The following is a 22,215-nucleotide window of genomic DNA, read 5'->3' as shown; positions in this document are numbered from 1 at the left end:
AGCCCCACTTATGTAGGCCAATAATCAATCCTTAGTCTAGTAAACATATTCAATATGACTTAGATAAACAAGGGGACATGAGAAACCTAGAAGTGTGGGAAGCTAGAAGGAAGGATGAATTCCAATCTTCCTATTGTTTGCCACATTTACAATTTTATTTCTAACTCAAACTTTTGGTTACAAACTTGTTTATTTAAACTTTTTTCTTTCAGTTTTTGGTTTTGTTTTCTGAGACGGTGTCTCAGGTAGTCCAGGTTGCCTCAGGCTCTCTGTAGAGGAGAGGCTGTTCTTGAATTCCTAGTTTTTCTGTTTCTTCCTCCCAAGGATTAACTGCTCTTGAAAAGTTGGTTAAAGTCTGTTTCTGGAACTGGGGCAATCAGTTCTGTCCTGTGAGACATTTGAGGAGGCTTCAGGTTCGTTGTAAAAAAGCACTCTCTCTTCCCATGCAGGTTTCCTAAGGTGCCAGTTCTGCAGCACTATGCATCATTACAAATATGTATTTGCGCTCTCCTTCTAATTTGCTGAAAACTGCTTTCTTCTGGAAATGCAAAGGAATGACAAACACCCAAATTCTGTGTGCGGGACTCTGACAGAGACAAGTACAGATGAATGATTTGGAGACCAAATGACTTAGATTCTAGTAAAATCCTAGCAGTAGTTAACCCACCTGAGACTGAACAACTGGTTCTACTTGTCACCATCTTGATTTATTATTAGCAAATGCAGAGTTGGGATCCAGCAATCCTTGACTTCGTAGCTAAAATAATTTTAGCAATTCCAGGTGTAGATCTTCTAAAAATACACCATTAATACATATGAAATTTACTCTAAAAGTTGTTAAGAACTGACAAATATTCAAAACAAAACTCTCAATGTGCATTTCTGTTTCATTACCAAATTTGGAATTTGACATTTCTTTTTGTGCCTCTCTTAATTATAGGGTGGCTTTACTCGTAAATACTCACTCAGCTCAAAAACAGGAACCCTTCTTCCAGAATTCCCCAGCGCTCAACATCTTGTGTACCCAGGATGCATTGCTAAGGATAAGGTATCAATTCGACACTTCTCTATCGATTTTCTGATATGTTGACTCCATATCTCCTTTTGTTTGGAATCTTATGGCACTTGCAGGAAGCAATCAGAAATCTGCATTATCATACAGAATTGATTGATTTATAGGAGAGACTAATGTTTACTAACATTGATTAAGCACTTTCCAATTAATTATTTACCATGTCTATAATAGTGCGTAATCAGAAGGTAGTAAAATAAATCCCAAGGGCTAAAGATTATTTTTATTTAAAATTCAAAATAGAGGGTAAAAAAAGTACTAGAGTGTGACTGGAGTTGCATTCTGCTTTTCAATGGTAAGCTTTATAGTTTTGGTTGGTTTTAATTCAATTGTTATTTCAATAAATATTGCCAAGTATTTCTCTAGGATAAAACCCGTTCCTAGCACTGAGAGGGAACACTAATTAAATGTAAGTGTTATACAAGATAACAAAAGGGAGATGCATTTTCATTGGATATTCCTCAATATTAATTCCCAAAGCTTCTTTAATAAAGTCTTACACTAAACCTCCTTCTATTTCTGCACTTCTAGAGTCATTTGTTGGGGAATTACTGTCATTTATTAGCATATACCACTATTGAATCAGAATTTAATAATCTTTATATGTTTCCTTCAAGTAAAGCTCATTATACTCAGATCGAATAAAAGTGATTTTGACACAATTTATATTTTAAGATGCAAACACAGGAACGTTGTAAACCAAACTGAATTATTTTAGCAATTTTGCAGAAAGAGGAAATAAAAATAGAAAAATGAATTTTAAGCTATTGATATATAAGTAGAGGTGCAGAGTAACCATAGGACACATTTGGATGACAGATGGCCCTCACTAGATAAGAATAGGTCACGTAGTGAAGTTAATTTTCACATTGAATACATCCATTTCCTTCTATTCTCTCCTCCAACTACAGTACTTAAGGTTAACATACTGTTTTCTTCATAGTTATAGTGACTTCATACTAGAGAAAGTGCCAGTAAATGTTAACATGTGGCAGCTTGTGGGGAGAGTGGTGCAAATCAATGGGTCTTCCTTTCTTGGAGGTATTGGTTAACCTCTGTGGATAGGGCTGTTTGCATACATACATGCCATGAAGACGTTTACTGCATAAATCTGCCTGGTGAGAGCCAGAGAGGGAGAAAAGTGACAAAGAAAAATAGAATGGTGAGGAACCTACACCAATGGTTTCCTTTCGATTCTCTGCCGGCCTCCAAGGAATTCTAACCTTTCACACTGACAGATCATTTCTCACTCAGGTATCAGAGATGATTGTGAGAGCCCTCGTTTCTAAGTTCATCCCCCCTGGATGTTTTTCCAGGGACTGACACCAGTTTTCCTGAGGACAACTTAGCCCCTTTACCTTCCTACAGTTGCCAGGATCCACAGGTGGCCAATTGGCTCTTGGAAAGAGTTTGGATCTAAAGTAAAGGACTTGAAGCACCCTTTTCACTAAGGCAGAGAGACTGGGACATGCTCAACGTGAAGCCAATCTCAGTAAATAACTGTGCCACAGAGTTGGGGCAAGGGCTGCTCTGTCATCCTGCTGTCCGCACTCAAGGTGGTGGTCAACTCGCCTCCATGTTCACTGTCTGCAGTTGAGCTGAGCCTTGCCTCTCTCTGGCACTCTCTCAAATGGTATCTATTCTCAGAAAATCAAATCAAATAGTGTTTCTGAAGAACACGAGTATACTACAATTAAAGTTTAATGTCATAAGGCCTGCAAATGTCAAATAAGGAGAAGAAATACTAATGATAGGATCTAAAGTTTCTGATGAACTGTGTATAAAGTGGCAGATTTGAAAAAGTATATATAGTGACTTGTGAACTAGAGTTTTATACTTATGTCAGTAGATTTTGATGCTCAAAGGGTTACTTTTTATTACTTTATGTTAATTGAATAAAACAATCAATTGAATTTTAATACATGTATATAACTTACTTTGATCATATTTTTCCCAATTTCCCTACACCTTTTCCCATTCCCTCATCCTACTGGTCCCCTTCAAATTCTGTAACAGTATCAAAACATTACGTTTTGGCAGTGTTATAACTTCCTTCCCATCCTTTTTGCTGTCCTTAGTCTCATATTAAAGGTTTGCTTTGGTGATCTATCTAAAAATAATAACTTTGCCTAAAGTGTAGAGCAAGTTTCATTTGTTTTGATAAAAGCAGTCGGCTGGAGATATCCTAAGTCAGCCTAATTCCTTGGAAAGAGACTGATAGTTTGTATGTCATCATTATCTAGTGGCAAACTAGACCACAAAGACAGATGCTGTCCCCAGAATAAGGGGGGAAATGGAAAATGTTAGGGCAGGCAATGACTACACCACGGTAGATGCTGCTGTTGTGATTCAAAGAGTTCATCTTTTTTAATGTCTGCTAATCACTTAGTATATGTTAATTCATTTAGAACTTACAAGGTGACTGCTGACCCAAAACCTGAAACCACTACACCACACTGCTCCCAGAAGCCAAGAGTTGATGTATTTTAGGCCAGCTATGTGGTAGGGCACCTTTAATTCTAGCACTTGCCTGGAAGAAGCAGGCAGATCTCTGAGTCTGAAGCCACCTTGGTCAATAGAGTGAACTCCAGGTTGGCCAGGGCTACATAGAGAAACCTTGTCTCCAAAACGACAACCACGAAAATGATGCATGCTAATATCTTATATTCATTTCCAAATAAAACACTTTTTCTTATACAGAAAATTAAGACGTTGCTTTAGTTCCCTTGCTACTAGATTTTAAAATGTTCTTATTACAACCAGAGAGCATCCTATCAAGTCATAAGGTGTCAGGTCACCAGTTTCCTTGTCTTTTCCTTCACTGGGGAGCAAGGTCCTTGAGACAATGGTTTGACCTCTGCACCAGGTCCTCTGCCTGGTATACAACAGGAGCTTTAAAGTGTGGGTTGATCAGATAGCAAACACCAGGAGACTCTTTGGTCAAGCTCTTTCTTCCGTGACACAGGTTGACACTCTCATAATGATGTATAAGACTCACTGCCAGTGCATACTCGACAACGCCATCAACGGGAACTTTGAGGAGGTGAGTCAACTGCGTGCCTCTCTACGACATTACCTAGACCTTCGCATCCTGTTCCTGAGAAGCTCATTGTGCTCTTTGCTCTACGACCAGATCCAGCATTTCCTACTGCACTTTTGGCAAGGAATGCCAGACCACCTCCTTCCCCTGCTTGAAAATCCTGTAATCATTGACATTTTCTGTGTTTGTGACTCAATTCTGTATAAGGTAAGCCTTCTGGGGTGTCTTAGGCATAAATAATTTATATATTTAAATAACACTCTTAATGCTTGTAACTTATTTATAATTACTTAAAAAACACCTTATAGTAAACAAAACCAGCCCAATTTCTGTTTACAGCTAAGAACTATCTAAAATAAGACATGGTAGCTAATATGTGAAAAAAATTCATTAATTCTTGTTGTCTCTGTGAGGTCTATTCAGATTTATATAATATGACATCTAATTTCTCAGGGAATAGCAGAATTAGACACCCTCAGAATTAACACCTTTAAAACTTCTAGTTTATGTACATTAATTAATACTCAATTTCTGTTTTAAGAACTATCTAAAAATAAGACAGTCTATAGATGTCATTTTTTTTTTTTCTTTTTCTTTTTTTCGAGTTGGGGATCTAACCCAGGGGCCTAGCAGAATTTGCTCAGGCAACCCCTAAAACCTACTGAGCTAAACTCAATTCTGTACAACCCCTATAGATGTCTTTTAAGATGGTTACAAGAAGTGATCCTGGGAAAGAGGACCAGGTTGGCCCAGGCAAACATTTAGTGGGAATGGGGAGAGTATCTTCCTCAGCTGAGCAGTCAGAAGGCCCAGACAGGAGGGTAGAATGATAATGCAATATGGGCTCTTTAAATGAGCATGCATTTACCTGCCAGATTGTCACAAGGAAAGTACAGTTTGAAACCATCATCTGAGTTGGCGAGAAAGCTCAAACCCGTTGGGCAAATTAGCTGTTTCTGCATTCTCAGCTTTGCAGAAAGCTAGAGGAAGCAACCAGCTACATCACTCAGAGGCAACGTTGCAAGCGTCTGACCACTTGACTGGAGAGTGAGAAACGAGGAATCACGCTTTCTTCCCCTGTTCAGTAGCAACAGAGTGAGAGAGAACGCAGAGCTAAGTGCAGGGTATTTCTGCCTTCGAGCTCACACTGAATGACAAGGGAGAGCAAGGACTGTCAAGTTTTGTTTTTGCTATAATTGAATAAAGGCCAGTATTTACAAAGAAAGGTTCAGTTTGCACTAAATGTGATTGTAATTCTTACCACTTACAAAAAGCAGTTGTTAGGAGGTGAGAGGTAGCTCTGAATGAACACAGGAAAGACCTGGGCTCAGGTACACGGCTGTTACCATCACAGCAACAATGTTGGGGCTACCACTCAGGTCTTCTGAGAAACGGCTTTCACGTCCACCCCACACACAAATTATTTTTTTTTATTTTAGTCCAGTGTATCAATGTCCTGATTTTAAGTATCACTAGGTACATTTAGTTCTCTTCCTCATAAATAGAGCCAGAGAGAAGCAGAGGACACAGCAAACATAACTGTAAACTGAGCATCTGTGAGGTCTTCATTCACTTACAGAAAGTACCCGATGTCTAGTCCAGAAAGCTGTGTGATTAGCAAGGCTAATTAGCATGGGCAATTCACGCCAGGGGTGTTAATTTACTGTCTCATGTGCTCACAGACACTCGCACTCGGTTTGGAGAAAAAAAAAAAGCTAACATTCAGAAAGGAAACATGTTACTCTCTAGGAAGGAAACAAGTAGAAATAATCGACAAATAGTGTCTGTCCCTGGCATTGGAAATAATCATTTCTGGTGTTAAGGATGCAGTTCATCAGGCAGAGTGCTGTCCTAGCATATTGGAGGCCCTGGTTCAGTTCCCAACTCTGCCTGGATGGTGAAGCACAAACCTTGTTCTCCCAGAACGCCAATCACAATCATTTCTAAAGTTTTATGTTAACCCTGTTTTGCTTTGGTTAAGGTTCTTACAGATGTCCTCATTCCTGCAACCATGCAAGAAATGCCTGAAAGGTATGTTCAGCTGACGAAGCAGGACAGTCCCCCGTAAGAACGATGGTTTTACCTCATACACTGTTGATGCAAACCATTGGCTTGGAACTCCTCCTTTCATCAAAAATACATTTTTTTGTAGCTTTCTCTCACCTGGAAGGAGTGTGTCATGGGCTCTGTATTTGAGCATCAGTGGATAAAATGGGTAAAAGCAAAACCTAAAGTCCCTTTAGTGTTGACCTCCATGGTCATGATTGACCTCGAGTGGCTCCTGGATTTCTTCAGCGGAGATTAGATGGTGGACACGTGAGATAGCCAATGGGAGAATCCTTAATTACTATACGTTTATGACTAACTTATTCTGCACAATCAGGAAGTAATCAGTCAGGTGTAGTGAAATTATGACCTTTCAGCAAGAGCAAAGATTTTTAAATATGTATTTAAAATGTATGGGAAGATTTCTCACGCAGCCTTTTCTCTTGGGCGAAAACATAGAACTTTGGAGGGAAATGAGCAAAATTTTCTCTTAAAAACAGTCTAATAATAATGTAAGTTCTTTTAAAACAGAGGCAACAGCCACATTATGCCTTGACAGAGTGCTCCAACGCATGTTGCTTGATAAAAATATCCACCTTTGACAAAATTTCATGGGATTATTTTCTTTCTTTATATAATAGTTGGCCATGATCTGGTCAATGGTTTCCTTTAATAATCCCCAGTGTACTGTACACATCCACTCTGTATTCGCAATTACTTATAAACAAGGATTCAGTGTCACAGTCAAATTGATAAACTAATTTAGTGGTCAGCAGCTGGTCACATGACTGCTTAAACAGTAGTAGTAGCTGAGATGAATTAAATCATATATTTAATCATGTGACTATGCACACTTGAAAAACTGAAAGCATAATATTAACCTTACAGCCCTTCCCCCAAGGACATTCCCACATCAGTAAGACTGGCTCTTCACCCTCCATGACAAACCTTCCCAGCATGCACTCAATTCTTTTTCATTAACTGATAAGTAAACACCGAAATATTTTTCAAGAGTAGACATCATAATCCCAAAATTACCAAGCAGGGAACCTGAAGTAGAGAGAAACTTTATTAATGTCCCCGAGTCTAAACCCCACGGTTTGACCTAGAGGAGCTTTGCTTAGTCTTTCCCCTCGGTCTTATCACCACTGCCCACACACAAACCACGGCGACTGTACTCAGACTGCTGCTATGAGACAAATACTCTCTTATATTCACTTCTGCCACAATTTGCAATTTTCTAAGTTGAGTGTAAGTTGCATGTTTCTGGTCACCTCTCGAATAAAATGTAGATGATACTAATGTATTAATAAAACTGATACTAAATATAATATATTGTCAGGGTAATATCATCCAGGGAGTTGAAATATGGAAGGCAAAGCTGACATACTTTCCAAGAAATGTATTTCACAGAAAGTAACTATGAATCATAATATGGTATTTATGGCTTGCTACCTTTGTGCTAGGCTCAAATCAGGGTCTTTTCCATGAGTTATTTGTTAGAATTCTCAAAATAATCAAATGAAACCCATTCTTACTCCCATTTAATAGATAAGAAAACTGGAGTTTTAGAAACTTGGGCATTGCATTTAAGATCATATAGAGCAGCCCCAGGTTGATTCTGTTTTGGCCTTGACTTCATGCATTTGGAAGCATAGGCGAACTAATGAAATGTGCATTTTCAGTACATTTTTTTGAGCAATGTAGCACTTAACCCAGGGTTTCCTTTGCAGCTTATTAGCAGATATAAGAAATTTTGCTAAAAATTGGGAACAGTGGGTTGTCTCATCTTTGGAAAACTTGCCCGAAGCCCTCATTGACAAGAAAATCCCCATTTTGCGAAGATTCGTATCTTCTCTGAAGCGACAGACGTCTTTCTTGCATCTTGCTCAGGTATGGGGGGGTCAGCTGAGAATCCGAGTCACCCAAAAGGACTCTTCTGATTAAGGGTCTTTCACAATGTGAAGGAAACACAGTGCACAAGATCTAGATGTAACAGGTAACCTAGCGCAGATGCTAGCCCTGAGAGGACGCGTAGACACAGAATTCAATCTGTAGGCCTACATCTTCTAACTACACAGTACAAACATTCATCTCCTAGTTGGAAAAGGACGCGGTGTGGATAGTATGCTGTATAGTGTGATAAGAAGCTGGGTGGAAAGAATTCTGAAATTCTACGTTAGTTTTGCAAAGTTTCTGTGATTCCAATTTATTTCAAAAATTAAAAAAAAATAACGATATTGCAATCTCAAAAGGATTGTACTGTCCGGTACAAGTTAAAGTTGTGAGTAGCAAGGCTGTCTGGTTCCTCTTTTAGATATAGCTTCTAAATGGGATGTGTGTGTTCTCATCTGTATGGGAGCACGTGCACATTGGGTACTCTTGGGGATGGAGTCACAGGTGGTTGTAAACTGACTGACATTGGGTCCTGGGCACCAGACTCAGACCCTCTGGAAGAGCAGTCTGTGCCCTTACCCTCCAAGCCATCTCTCTAGCCTGTCTGTGTGATATTTAAAGTTCTCAAACCTCCATGTCTTCTGCACTTGAAACTGCTACTGACAGTCACTATCAGACAGAGCAGCAAACACAGAAAATACCACACACAGTTATTACTGTGCCATACTGTTGGCCTCTGTGTCCTGAATAAAAACAAAACAAAACAAAACAACAAAGACCTAGTCACAGGTCCAGATAAGAATATAACATATTTTCTTATTTAAAAAAAATTTTATTAGATATATTTCTTTACTTACATTTCAAATGTTATTCCCCTCCCCAGTTTCCTGTCCATAAGCCCTCATCCCCTCCCCCTTTCCCCCCATACAGGTATTCCCCCCATATATCCCACATTCCCCTGCACTGGGGGTCCAACCTTGGCAGGACCAAGGGCTTCCCCTTCCACTGGTGCCCAACAAGACTATCCTCTGCTACATATGCGGTTGGAGCCTTGGGTCAGTCCATGTATAGTCTTTCGTTAGTGGTTCAGTTCCTGGAAGCTCTGGTTGGTTGGCATTGTTGTTCTTAGGGGGTTGTAAGATCCTTCAACTCTTTCAATGCTTCCTCTAATTCCCCCAGGAGGTCCTGTTCTCAGTTCAGTGGTTTGCTGCTAGCATTGACCTCTGTATTGGACATGCTCTGGATGTGTCTCTCAGGAGAGATCTATATCCGGTCCCTTCCGCATGCATTTTCTAGCTTCATCAATCTTATCTAGTTTTGGTGCTGAAGAAATATAACATATTTTAAATGTTGCATTTTCTTTTCTTTTCTATCTTTTTTCTTTCTTCTTTTTCTTTTCTGTTTGTTTGCTTTGGTTTTTCAGGGTTGCATATCAGATATCTTGCTGTGTGTGTGTGTGTGTGTGTGTGTGTGTGTGTGTGTGTGTGTGTGTGTGTAGCCCTGGCTGCCCTGGAACTTGCTTCATAGACCAGGCTAGACTTGATCTGCCTCCTGAGTGCTGAGATTAATGGCACAGGTCACCACCACCCAGCTTTAAAATGTTATTTTTAAATAGACACTTTAATATTCCTTGCTTTGTGATGATAGATCAAAAATATGGTTTTCCTTTTCTAAATCTTAAAAGAGATTTCAAATCTGTCTCACAAACAATCATGTGTTTCAGTTATCTTAAAATGAGTAAGGGGTTTGACAGAGGAGATGATTCAGCCAATAAAGTATTCGTCACACAGACTAGAGGACCAACACCCACACAGGAGCCAAGCTCACACCTGGAAAGCTGGTGTGGCAAAGACTGAGAGACATGGATCCCAGGGGCTTTCTGGCCAGCCAGGCTGGTTGAATCAGTGAGTTCCAGGTTCAGTGAGACACTGTCTCAAAAAACAGTGTGGGGACAGTCTGAGGAAGACACCCAATATAGACCACAGACCTACACACACACACACACACACACACACACACACGCATATACATAAATACAAACATGTATTTATGCACAGACGCACTCAAGAGAAGTTATTTATGGCTGTCTTTCTTCAAGAAACTATTTTTATTGGAGCTAAAGTTTTCTTTAAAACAGTTCAGTGTCTTTTTTGTCTATGTGCAGATTGCCAGACCAGCTCTCTTTGACCAGCATGTGGTGAACGCCATGGTATCTGATATTGAAAAGGTTGACTTAAATAGCATTGGATCTCAGGCCCTTCTTACCATATCCAACAGCGCAGACACGGAATCCGACATCTACAGCGAATGTGAGTCTGCTTAGCCAACAATAGAATCTCCTAACTTTGACCCTCCTGACCTTGGTAGGTAACGGAACTGGGAGGTTATGCGAAGCATTGTAGGATATTTAAGGGCATCATTCGTCTCTGTACTAGGTGCTATGAGAAAAGTTGTAACAACCAAAACTGTCTCTAGATCAGAGGTTCTCAACCTGCAGGTAGGCTGTGACCCCTTTTGTGACCTTTTCACAGGGTTGCATCTTGGCTATCCTGCATATCAGAGATTTGCTCTACAATTCATATCAATAACAAATTATAGCTATGAAGTAGCAATGAAAATAATTTTATGGTTAGGGGGGTCATTGCAACATGAAAAGCTGTACTAAAGGGCCACCATATTAGAAAGGTTGAGAACCATTGCGCTAGGTGATACTGAAGGTCTCTGACAGCAAAATCACAGTTATTGAAGAAACTCTTTCAGAGACATTTTTAATTAAAAAAATGCTCTCTTTGAAAAGGTATACTTACTGTGGGAAATATTGAAGAAAAGAAAAATAACTGATTATTTCACTGTCTAGAAATAAATAACCACATTAACCCAGAAGCAAGACAAACAGCTTTGAGTTTTCTGAAAAATTTTCCACTGTTACATCATATGAACACATTTGTATGTGTTCTATGTTTCTGTCATTGTACAGCACGTGAAACATATGAAGACTGTGTCAATACAATGCTATTAAAAGCAGAGATTCGATTCAGAGTTAGGCTGCTTGGCAGTTAGCATAGCCCACGTGTGTGACTACACAGCTATAGTCAATATCGAGGGGCAGCAGCAGACTGCTTTCCCATCCCGTTCTGCCGCCTGACAGAACTACCCTCTCCATAGGATATGGCTCAGGCAACGACTTGTTCTTGGAGTTCAGCATCGAGCCTCATTTCTATTGGGAGAAATGCTATGCTACATCTTGTGGCTTAGAAGACCTCAAACTCTTCAGTGATAATCCTAGTCTGTCCCCTTCAATTTTATTAAGGTCGCTATCTATGTAAATGGCTCAGTTCTTCAGTGCTGAACTTAATCTGTACAAGATAAAGAGTCTTTCAGAGGCAGAAAACCAACGAGCCTCGTTAGCTTTGCCTCATCTAATGAGTTACTTTCTTCAAATGAAAGTAATGAATTAAAAAGAAATATTCATTATATTAATTACCCCATCAAAAACATGTCAAATGTGCATATTTAAAGTATAAGCCTATATTTCAGCCTATCCCAAGACAAGTATCCTGATTATTATATTAAGTATTTTTGTTACCACTATCAGGATAAAACATTAACTAATTCCACACAGTTATCCATCTCCATTTCCCCTTTATGTCATAAGGTCACTAATGTTTGATAGTTCAAGGTTGTATCTTGGGTTCAAAGTGGTTGGAATATATTTTAATTTTTAATTGCCAACCGCTGATTGCTCGTAATAGCAAGGTTTACCGTAAGATTTTCACATATGTATATGATGTTTGTTGTTAGTATTTCCCCTGATTAACTGCTCTTCTCTTTCCCACTCACACTGACACCCTTCCTTTACTACTGTTTGTTCTCTCTACTCCTTCCTCTTCCTCCCCTTCTCCTCCCCTTCTACTCCCCCTTCTCTTTCCCTCCCCTTCTTCCTCCTCCAATACCTCCTCCCTCTCCTCCCACCTCTTTCCCTCCTCCTCCTTCTCCTCTTCCTCTTCCTCTTCCCCCTCATCCTCCTCTTGTTTTTGACATGGTAGATGACTCCATCATTGTGTTCCAAGAGCTGAAGGATCTCCTTAAGAAGAATGCGACAGTGGAAGCTTTTATTGAATGGTTGGATACTGTGGTAGAACAGAGAGTTATTAAGGTATTACTTTTATGAACAATTCAGAAAATACTTTTAAGAGAAAAATGTTAACCTGGATGTAATCTTTTGACGGCTGTAGAAAGGTTCAGACAGTGCATTTTAAACCATGTTTCGTGTCTTTGTGATAGCAAGAAAATGGGGCCGACCTAGATGGCCACTGAGAAATGAATAGGTAGTGAAAATGTGGTACATATACGGAGTGGAATTTTTTTCCATCTGTAAAGGAAAATGAAATTTGTTGTAAAATGGGTGGATTTGGAAGGCATGGTATTAAGTGAGGCAATCCAAGATCAAAAAAGCAATTCCATGTGTTCTTCTTCATGCATGAGCTTGGGCCTGAAAATGCATGTGCATCACATATAATTGTCCAGAAAGCCAAGAAAGGAGGCCACGAAGTGGGTGAAAACAGGGGATGGAAAGAACGAGGTGGGAAAAAGACAAGTGAGAAAAAGAGGTAGGAGACTTGGGAGGATTACAGGGAACTCAACTGTAGAAATAATATATTTTGTTTAACAATGCCATAATGATATTTAATAGCATATAAGTTAATTTGAAATTTTTAAAATGCTTTGTAAAGAGTTTGAAACTTTATAAAATTGAATGATCAAAACATCAAAATTGGGAACATGACTGGTTTGAAAGCACTAGACATAAGGCTGTTTTCTTTTCGTAATATAAGGCTACTGGATGCTGTTGTTTCCTGTATCAATGTTTAAAGTTACACCTGTGTGAGAGAATTTAGGTTAAAAACAAACTTAGAAACTGAAAAGATTTGAGTCTTTCCAAAAGAGCAAATTGCCTTAAGACTGACTGGAACCCTGATCTTGCGCATTAGAAATTCTGATTCTGCAAGGTCACAATTTTAGGTTTTCTATTTGGTTTCTTCAACTCTTTCAGTTAACCTTCAAGTCATCCATCATGAAGAGAGGCATTGAGAACAAATATGCCCCTCGCTGGCTGGCCCAAGCCACTCCATATCAAGGAAACTGGTTATAGTCTGGGGACTTTTTGTTCTGGAAGGAAAACATACTCTCAGGGCCAGGGAAGCCAGTTAATCATTTACAGAAAAGAACCACCCTCGCTTCATACATTACTTTCTGTCTTTCTTAAAGCTTTATTTTAAAAAAGAAGATAAAAATAGCCTGTAAATTATTTCAACTTAAAGTCTAATTTTAATAGGACACTAAGGTATAAGGAATAGAGATGCAGTACCTTTAAAATGACAAATTAGAATGAACACAACCACAGGCTGAAGTTAAAAAAAAAAATCCCCGGACAAATCACTTTATTTGATGAAGTAAGTATGAAGTGATATCATCTATCTGCGTGTCAGTTTCTCTACCTCGTCACCTGATCAGGGCGCATGTGCAGTGAGAAGACAGATTTCACAGCTTCCGTTTCATCTTTGAATTTTAGATGAGCAAACAGAACGGAAGATCTCTGAAGAAGAGGGCTCAAGACTTCCTGCTCAAATGGAGCTTTTTTGGTGCCCGCGTAATGCATAATCTGACCCTGAACAACGCATCGAGTTTTGGTATCCAGTGTGCTTTACAATGACTGATTTCTCAGTGACTTCATTCATTCCCTCGTTGTCCACTTTGAACCGCTTACTACTCACTCGTTCCTTCTCAAAATGTATCTGGGTACCAGCCACATTGAGAACGGTAGTTATGAGCTACCTTTGCCCATCAGACTTCCGGTAGCATTAACACTGTTTCTGTGGTTGAGGCGTTACCTAAAACCAGTCTGAGGAATGTTCCGTACACAGAGCACAAGTGTTTGAAGAGATGATGCATATGAAAAGTTTATAGAAAACACGAGTAGAAGTGCTTGCCTAGATTTTCTGTATAAAACAAGCAAATAAAAGCCAGTAGTTGAGACAGTCTCCTGAGGAACTGTTCTAGGTATAGTGTGGCCATCATGTACATCTCTCCAGGATACCCAGATAGCTAAGCTTGAGGAACCAATGTGCAACTTGGAAGGCACAGGCACAGTTTCTGAACTGACTTGCCTGATCTCTAAACAAAGTAAATTGGACTAATTTCACTTTTGCAAAAATTGCATATCTACTTTGCCCTGAACATTTTCAACTTGCTAATTCTGAATTACAATACCAACCCTATAGATATCAAATTGCATTTTAAGAATTTTCCATAATACTATGCAAGTATTAGTGTCAACTCAGTTTTTAGTGTTCAATCGAATTAAAGTCGAAAAATGGGCTGAAAGGTCAACAAGAAATGAATTATTAAACTTCGTTTTAAATTTTTATAATTTATTTTAATAGAATAGCTGTCCTTATGTTTCAAGTTTCTAAAAATTCAGAGCATCCAAGCCCAACTTTAGCATGAAAAAAAGACTTTCGTTGGGAAATCCATTGAACGGTTCAAAGAAGGTTAGACTTTCCAGTTCACCTTTCATAGGAAAATGACTCATTTGCTTTTATTTTTAAATCAAATATGGTTCAGGCTAAAGAGACACCTTATTTGATAAAACTTTCAGACAGTGTTGGCTGCTGTCTAATTATTTAGTACAAAGTAAATAGGAATCAAGCAGAAGAGAGCTCATTCTCCCCTGCTTAGAGCTTATCATGCCCTGCCGTGTGCCCTCTTAAAACATAAAGCCTGTCTCACTTTCATCCGAATTTCCCTTTGATGTAATTAGTGGCCAAAGGGCCGGCAGGACAGTGCACACAGGGAGCTGGGCAGGAGGTACACAGAAAGATTAGAGACCCAAGTTAAGCATGTTGGTCTTAGCAGGTCATTGAAAGTCCAACACGTGTTTGTTTATCTCAGTTGTTCCTTGTAAAGTGAGGTGAGATGGTCACAGAGATAAGGTTTCTTCCTTTTCCTTTCCTTTCTCCCTCCCCTCTTTTCTCCTGTACATGCCCCCTCTTCTATGAACTAGGTTCTTTCCATTTGATCCGGATGCTTCTGGATGAATACATTCTCCTGGCTATGGAGACTCAGTTTAACAATGATAAAGAGCAGGAGCTACAGAATTTACTGGACAAGTATATGAAGAACTCGGGTAAGTGAAATGGCCGTAAATACTTTCTGTATCTCTTTGTTTAGGTCTAAGCTTAAGGAACTGCAGGTACACAGTGGACTTCATAGACGTCTCAGTTTTCCTCCTCGCTCAGGACCATTAGTATCATGTCTGAATACTGATGGGGAGCGCCCTCTCCCCTCCATTTAGACACAGCAGTAAAAGTTCCTCAATGGAAACTCGAAATTTATACAACGTATGTTCTTAATTTCTTGAAGAACCTATGTTCTTTAATTTCAATGAAGTTAAAAAGAAGTCTGCCATACTCTTTCCACATATCATTCTAACTCAAGGCAACATATGTAGAAATACAATACAAGAGTGGGGCTGGAGAGATGGCTCAGTGGTTAAGAGCACTGACTGCTCTTGCAGAGGTCCTGAGTTCAATTCCCAGCCACCACATGATGGCTCACAACCATCTGTAACAGATTCTGGTGTATCTCAAGACAGCTACAATGTACTCATACACATTAAATAAACAAAATATTAAAAAAAAGAAAGAAATACAAGAGTCTAGTGAAAAAGAGGCTAGCCCATTTCTGGTTAGAAGCGTGCATTCCGAAGACTGTTTCTCCCAGAGTGGATTGTTCACTGCTCTTCAGAGATGTACCTCCCCACAAACCCTGAACTAATAAACCCAGCACCATCACGAACCATCAAAGCCTCCAGCCTGTTTCCTATGGAAAACATGATGCAGGAGTTTCCAGATTCGTTACTCAACCAGGAGCCACGTTCAGTGTCTTTGGCTTGGGCTTGTCAACAAGGAGGGTTTTGTAACTCGTCTGTGTCCCTTTAAAATAATCTTTGCAGAGGCGAGTAAAGCTGCCTTCACGGCTTCCCCGAGCTCATGCTTTCTGGCCAACCGAAATAAGGGCAGCTCAGTTTCCGGTGACGCTGTGAAGAACGAGAGCCACGAGGAGGCCTCCTATGCTCCCCTGCCTTCCAGCCAGCCTTTGGCCGTACCCCCTGCTCTGCACTCATTCCCAGCGGAGAACACGGAGACCATGCCTCTCTCAGGTATGGGGGGGGGCAGAGAGCGCCTTCACAGACTTTCCAGTACTTCACGGAAGACCCACCCCCTCATTTCTCTCAACACTGCTAACTTCCAGGAATGCCACGGAGGAAACTATTTTAGCTGACTAAAAAATATTTTAAACTTATGGGTTTCTATTCATGATTTTTGCCTTTATCATTCATATTTATACCATTACAAATGGTTATCCCACACACAGATGGATGGCAGCTCATTTCAAATATGACTAGGTCTCTTCATTTTAATAGAATAAAACGTATCTTAGCTATGCATAAAATCCCTAAGATACCTATAAGATAAAAGGCGGACAGCTTTCCAGGCATGGTGGCACAGATCTGTAAGCCCAGCACTCGAGACTGAGCTAAGAAGGTCATGAGTTCCAACCAGGCTGGGTTGGACAGCAAAACCCCGGTAAAAACTGTTGCTGGGCACAGCATTGGCTTAGTGGTTAAGAGCACTTCCTCTTACAAAGGACCTGGGTTTGATTCCCAGCACTCAGCACTCACATCCTCCCTCCTCCCTCCTCCTCTCCTCTTCTCTCCTCCTCCTCCTCCTCCTCCTCCTCCTCCTCCTCCTCCTCCTCCTCCTCCTCCTCCTCCTCCTCCTCCTCCTCCTCCTCCTCCTCCTCCTCCTCCTCCTCCTCCTCCTCCTCCTCCTCCTCCTCCAGCATCAGGCATGCATGGAGTAGCCAGATGTACATGCAGGCCAAACAAACAAAATAACAAGAAAGAAATGTTAGAAAATGGGTTGCGTATTTGACTTTGGCTTCAGTGCAATTTCTCTTCCAGCCACTTTAGAATAATGATGTGGTGATTTTATGCTTTGCAGCAAAATAAATCTGCAGTGGTTTGGACAAGAGGTCAGAGAATATTTCGAATATAGTGTTGGCTACTGGACTGTTACCACAGTCTCATTTTATAGATTAATTTGTTGGGCACACAGAATGTTAAAAACAAAAGCAGACACACGATGCTGTGGCCTGATTATCCCAGTTGAAAGCCATAGGCCCAGGGCGTGGAAGACGCGAGTGAATCCGTGCTCACCTGTGGTGTTCGTGTGCTGTGTTCAGCTGACTGTGAAACGACGGCACTGTGATCGTTTGTTTGTTATGGTACAGTGTCGGCCTCATAGTGCATTTCCCTTCCTACTTGTGAGTTATTTATTAAAATAGTTTATACAATATATTTTGATCACGTGCTTCCCCCTCTTTACAGCCCCTCTCCTCTCGCAGCTCTTCCCCATCCTCCTGAATCTCCCCCAACCCCTGAGGGAAACTGAAACAACCCCGGATTTCCCTATAACTGACTCCAGATTACCACTGCTGTGAAATAGCAGTGTTGTAAACTTGTGTGCACATATATTCGCCAGTTATTTATACAAGGGAGGGGTCGCTTAGCTGTAACAAAGGGTGCATTAATAAATCATTCGAATACTTTAAAAGACATGATCCCCTGTCTTACTGTGTTACTCATAGGATGGTCTCACTCTCTTTTCCAGGTCAAATAGAGCTCTCACAAAGTACTGGCCATCTGATGACGCCACCTATTTCTCCAGCCATAGCAAGCAGAGGAAGTGTTATTAACCAAGGGCCAATGGCAGGCAGACCCTCGAGCGTGGGCACAGCTCTCTCAGCTCCAACGCACTGTCCGACGTACGCAGAACCGATTTATCCTACCCTCCCTCCAGCCAACCACGACTTTTACGGGACCAACTCTAACTATCAGACTGTGTTTAGGGCACAGTCTCACCCTGCGTCAAGTCTCTATGCTCACCGTGCAGAGAACGGGCGATGCATGGCTTGGACGGAACAGCAGCTTTCTAGAGACTTCTTCGGGGGCAGCTGTGCTGGGTCTCCATATAATTCCAGGCCGCCTTCCGGTTATGGGCCATCCCCCCCAACACAAGAGCCACACAGCATGCAGTTTTTGAACACAGGGAGCTTCAATTTCCTCAGTAACGCAGGAACTGGCAGCTGCCAAGGAGCAGCCTTACCTTCTAATTCTCCTAATGGTATGTAACCTCTAAAGTGGGTTTTTGGCTCTTGAGAAGGCAGCAAAGCAAAAATCTGACGTTGAGTGTCACCTGCTGAGCTTCATAATATACAGTAAAAAATGTAAAATATCCCAGAATCTTAGCTGCTGTAGAGCCACACCCCGACACAGTCCTTAATTCTTGTGGTTTTATTAAAGGTTTTTTTATACCTGATTTTTAAACAGTCAAACCTTATGCTAGATACATTAAAAAAGAACCTGTCCTTTGAAAAAATTTTTTTTCAATGGAGATTATGTCTTCCAGAGAATTAACAGTATATTTCAAAGATTGGCTCTAAAACCCATATTATTTAATTCTGTAAAAAAAAAAGAAAGCAAAAAAAAAAAAAAAAAAAACCAACCAACCAACCAAAAAAAAAAAAAAAAAAAAAAACCCTAAAAACCCTGAAGTTAAGGAGATCGAAAGACCGTTGGATTTATTAAACTTTTAAAAAGACGTTCTCCTAGGTGTAGGCCTGAATTTTTCCATGAACATGGCTTTGTGAGGAGAAATTTTGTTTGAGAAATATTGCAGTTTAAAGGGCTAGCAGTACTTATACCTTTCTTCATAGATATACTTTATAAATTTAGTTATAGAAAATATGAAAAACATATAGTCAGTTTCAAAATGAAGAATATGCCAGTTACCTTTTATCTAACAACTACTATAGTTAATTTTAACCATGCTATAAAATAAGGCGTGAGTTCAAGTCTTGAGCTAATAGAAATCATCCTGACTATTTAATATTTTTACCCAGCGATGTTGTTTCTTTTGCCTTTCCTGGGGTGATTCAGCAGAAAGCAAATAGAACATTTTCAACCTGTTCCATTCCAGGGTACTATGGAAACAATATAAACTACCCAGAGGCACATAGGCTCGGCTCAATGGTGAACCAACACGTTTCGGTCATCAGCAGTGTTCGCTCCCTGCCTCCCTACAGTGACATCCATGATCCACTTAACATTTTAGATGACAGCGGCCGGAAGCAGAGCAACTTGTTTTATGCACACACATCCTCTCCTGTCACATGTCGGACTCCTGTAGTGGGTAAATTGTTTTCCTAGTCTTTGGAAGCATTTTAAGAAGCCATGAGCTTTAGCTATGCAGAATGACCTGGCTGGGGAGGGGTGAGGTGGGGGTAGGGAGATGTTCAGTGAACTAGGCATGCATGGCCCTAAAGTGATTTTATCATCATTTTATGTTTGTTTTTGTGCTTGAGTAAAGAATACATCTCCACTTCGCATTCTTTGACATGATTAAGTACACACCCTCTTTAAGATCTGCTATTTCTTCCAGAAATAACAACTTATATGTACTATGTATAAAAAGTTTACTACAGCTTGTCAAAGGCATTTGAAATGATAGTGAACTATCTGAGAAGAAAAATGACACATTTTCCTCATTTTTTTTCACAACCATCATTGGACTCACTAGAAAGTGTCAAGAGTGATCTTTGGACCCCATCATCACCATTAGCACCCCGTACCACTCTGAATGCTTACAGTAGCAAACAGAAATCCTGTAATGGTGGCAGCTAGTATCTTCTCAATTGTAAAGTGGGATTGAATAGCCTTGCAGTAACTGTCGCTACTTTTAATCGTTATATATAGCATGTAATTCAAGTCAACATGAGCCTGCTAGGAAGTCTTCTACCTGCTTCTTCCAATCTTAGCCTCATCTACGCAGGGACTGGATGCACTGCCTAGTTGGCTGCACAGAGGAACTTAGCAAATCGATGAGGGAAGCACAAATCCAAATAAATCTAGGGGCTTCAGGTATGACTCTGGCAGCAAAACATTTCCTTGCCTGTCATACTCGAAGCCCAGGGTTTGACTTCTAGCACCAAGCTAACAACCTTAAATCTATACATACATTTAGTCGACGTTAACAAGTTATTTCTGATAGCATAGGTATTGACCCTGAAGCCATGTTTACATTTAGTTTGGAAAACTAATAACGAAGTATCGCCAAGAAAGTTTGCAACCAACACATATCAAAAGAGAGTGTTGATGTTTACATGAGACGCCTGAAATAAATCTGGAATTTATTTTTATACTAGTGTCAGTGAAAGACACGTGATCCCAATAGAAGCACCGAGAAAATGAAATACATTCCATCTCTCATCACTCAGTGTACTTTTCCAATAACTCAATAGGAAGTACTTCTTCCCTTCCTGTGGCCATCACAAACGCACCTGAGCAGTCTAGTAGCTCATCTCCTGCTATCTGCTAATAGTCATTGCTTCTAGGTTACTCTAATGAAGCAGAAAATTCCACTTCAGGAAGTGTCCTCACCATCAGACTAAAATGTACCGTGTTGCTATTGTTACTATTAGTTCTGTTTACTCGTAGAGATAATGGAAGCGTTGATGGAACATGGCTTGGAAGTATGGTGGCTTCTAAGCTTTAGCTGTCAGAGCTGGCTAATGAGCAGATTGCAAACTGGGCATCAGAGTGAAAGGAAAGAGAACAAGTGAATAATCCCAGTGGGGCCTGGACTCATTCAGTGCTCATTCAGTTAGGAAGCCTGATCCTTGGAGACAGAGAGCTCGTTGCCTTGACAAGAGAAGGCATCAACCATGCAAGAAGGAAGTAGACCGTTTGAACCTGTTAAGGAAGGCTTTTTAAAGCAACTGTGTATAAGATTGTGGGTATGAGGATACCGAGGTAATCAGGACAGAGTTACTTCTTGGAGAAGGTTTATGTTCTCGGAGGGGAAGAGTAATGAACATACAAATGAATACATTACAAAGATAACTTCATTAGAAAGGTAACTACCACATGCTTTCTCTCATATGTGAAACATTATATATATATGTATATCTATATATGTATATATATATGTAGAGAGATGCATTTATATATGTGTGTGCATGTAGGTCATGAAGGATCATGAGAAAGGAGGAAGAGCTTTTAATAGACATGGAAATATATAGTAATGGAATACATGTGATGGAACTAATTGGGGAAGGAGGAACAGGCTGGAGAGGGAACTGACTATGGGGAAGTCAGTGGGGGATGGGAACAAATCAGAACAAGTGTAAGGACTATATGTACTGAAGACGCTATAAACCCATTACTTGAAACACTCAACTAAGACAGTTTATTAAAAGATAATTTAAATGCCAAGCAACCAGAGCTTCCAGGGACTAAGCCACTACCTAAAGACTATACATGGACTGACCCTGGACTCTGACCTCATAGGTAGCAATGAATATCCTAGTAAGAGCACCAGTGGAAGGGGAAGCCCTGGGTCCTGCTAATACTGAACCCCCAGTGAACTAGACTGTTGGGGGGAGGGCGGCAATGGGGGGAGGGTGGGGAGGGGAACACCCATAAGGAAGGGGAGGGGGAGGGGGATGTTGGCCCGGAAACCGGGAAAGGGAATAACACTCGAAATGTATATAAGAAATATTCAAGTTAAAAAAAAGATAATTTAAAGTTTTTTTTTTTTTTGAAATATGTAAAGTGGTGACTGGCAAAGTGGGAGCTCTCTGAGGCAGAGGTCGGGAATGGAATCCTGAGGTGGAGACATTTGAATTGAGAGCTGGGGAATCCAGAAACACTGAAAGTCAGACGAAGAAGATCTAGACAGAAGAAACAGTCATTACGGGGCCTCTGAATTCAGGGGGAAAAATTGAGCAGAAAGAAAAATCAATGGGCCTTGCGAAGCTAAGCATATGAGAGTAAATTTCAAAAGTCAGTTTGTGTAGAATTTTGTGAACCACAGCAAGAAGACTGGATTTTGTTCCTAGAGTATAAGTCATGGTCATCTGACAGAAGAATAGAACTGCTTTACAGGTCAGCATCGTCTTTCTAGCTCTTCAAGGGGTGAAAGACTGAAGCAAGGGTGAGAGACTGAGGCTGCCATATGGGTCTAGGGAGAGATGGTGA

The 22,215-nt window shown here is 40.4% G+C and overlaps 1 protein-coding gene across 1 annotated transcript in view; it reads left to right on the top strand.

Annotated features, from left to right (window-relative positions):
• Rfx6 (regulatory factor X6) overlaps positions 1-22,215 on the top strand; it is a 54,089-nt gene that overhangs the window by 30,681 nt on the left and 1,193 nt on the right. Inside the window, exons 7-18 of the mRNA XM_032888719.1 lie at positions 941-1,048; positions 4,038-4,115; positions 4,206-4,319; positions 6,094-6,143; positions 7,892-8,051; positions 10,219-10,363; positions 12,101-12,210; positions 13,627-13,744; positions 15,118-15,240; positions 16,069-16,275; positions 17,789-18,301; positions 19,157-19,369. Of these exons, the coding sequence (XP_032744610.1) occupies positions 941-1,048; positions 4,038-4,115; positions 4,206-4,319; positions 6,094-6,143; positions 7,892-8,051; positions 10,219-10,363; positions 12,101-12,210; positions 13,627-13,744; positions 15,118-15,240; positions 16,069-16,275; positions 17,789-18,301; positions 19,157-19,369 (1,939 nt within the window). The remainder of the gene's footprint in view (positions 1-940; positions 1,049-4,037; positions 4,116-4,205; positions 4,320-6,093; positions 6,144-7,891; positions 8,052-10,218; positions 10,364-12,100; positions 12,211-13,626; positions 13,745-15,117; positions 15,241-16,068; positions 16,276-17,788; positions 18,302-19,156; positions 19,370-22,215) is intronic.

The sequence above is a fragment of the Rattus rattus genome, chromosome 18 (assembly GCF_011064425.1).
Source record: "Rattus rattus isolate New Zealand chromosome 18, Rrattus_CSIRO_v1, whole genome shotgun sequence".
Lineage (NCBI taxonomy): Eukaryota > Metazoa > Chordata > Mammalia > Rodentia > Muridae > Rattus > Rattus rattus.
The sequence above is the reverse complement of the archived record's forward strand: the minus strand, read 5'-3'. Positions and strand labels throughout refer to the sequence as shown.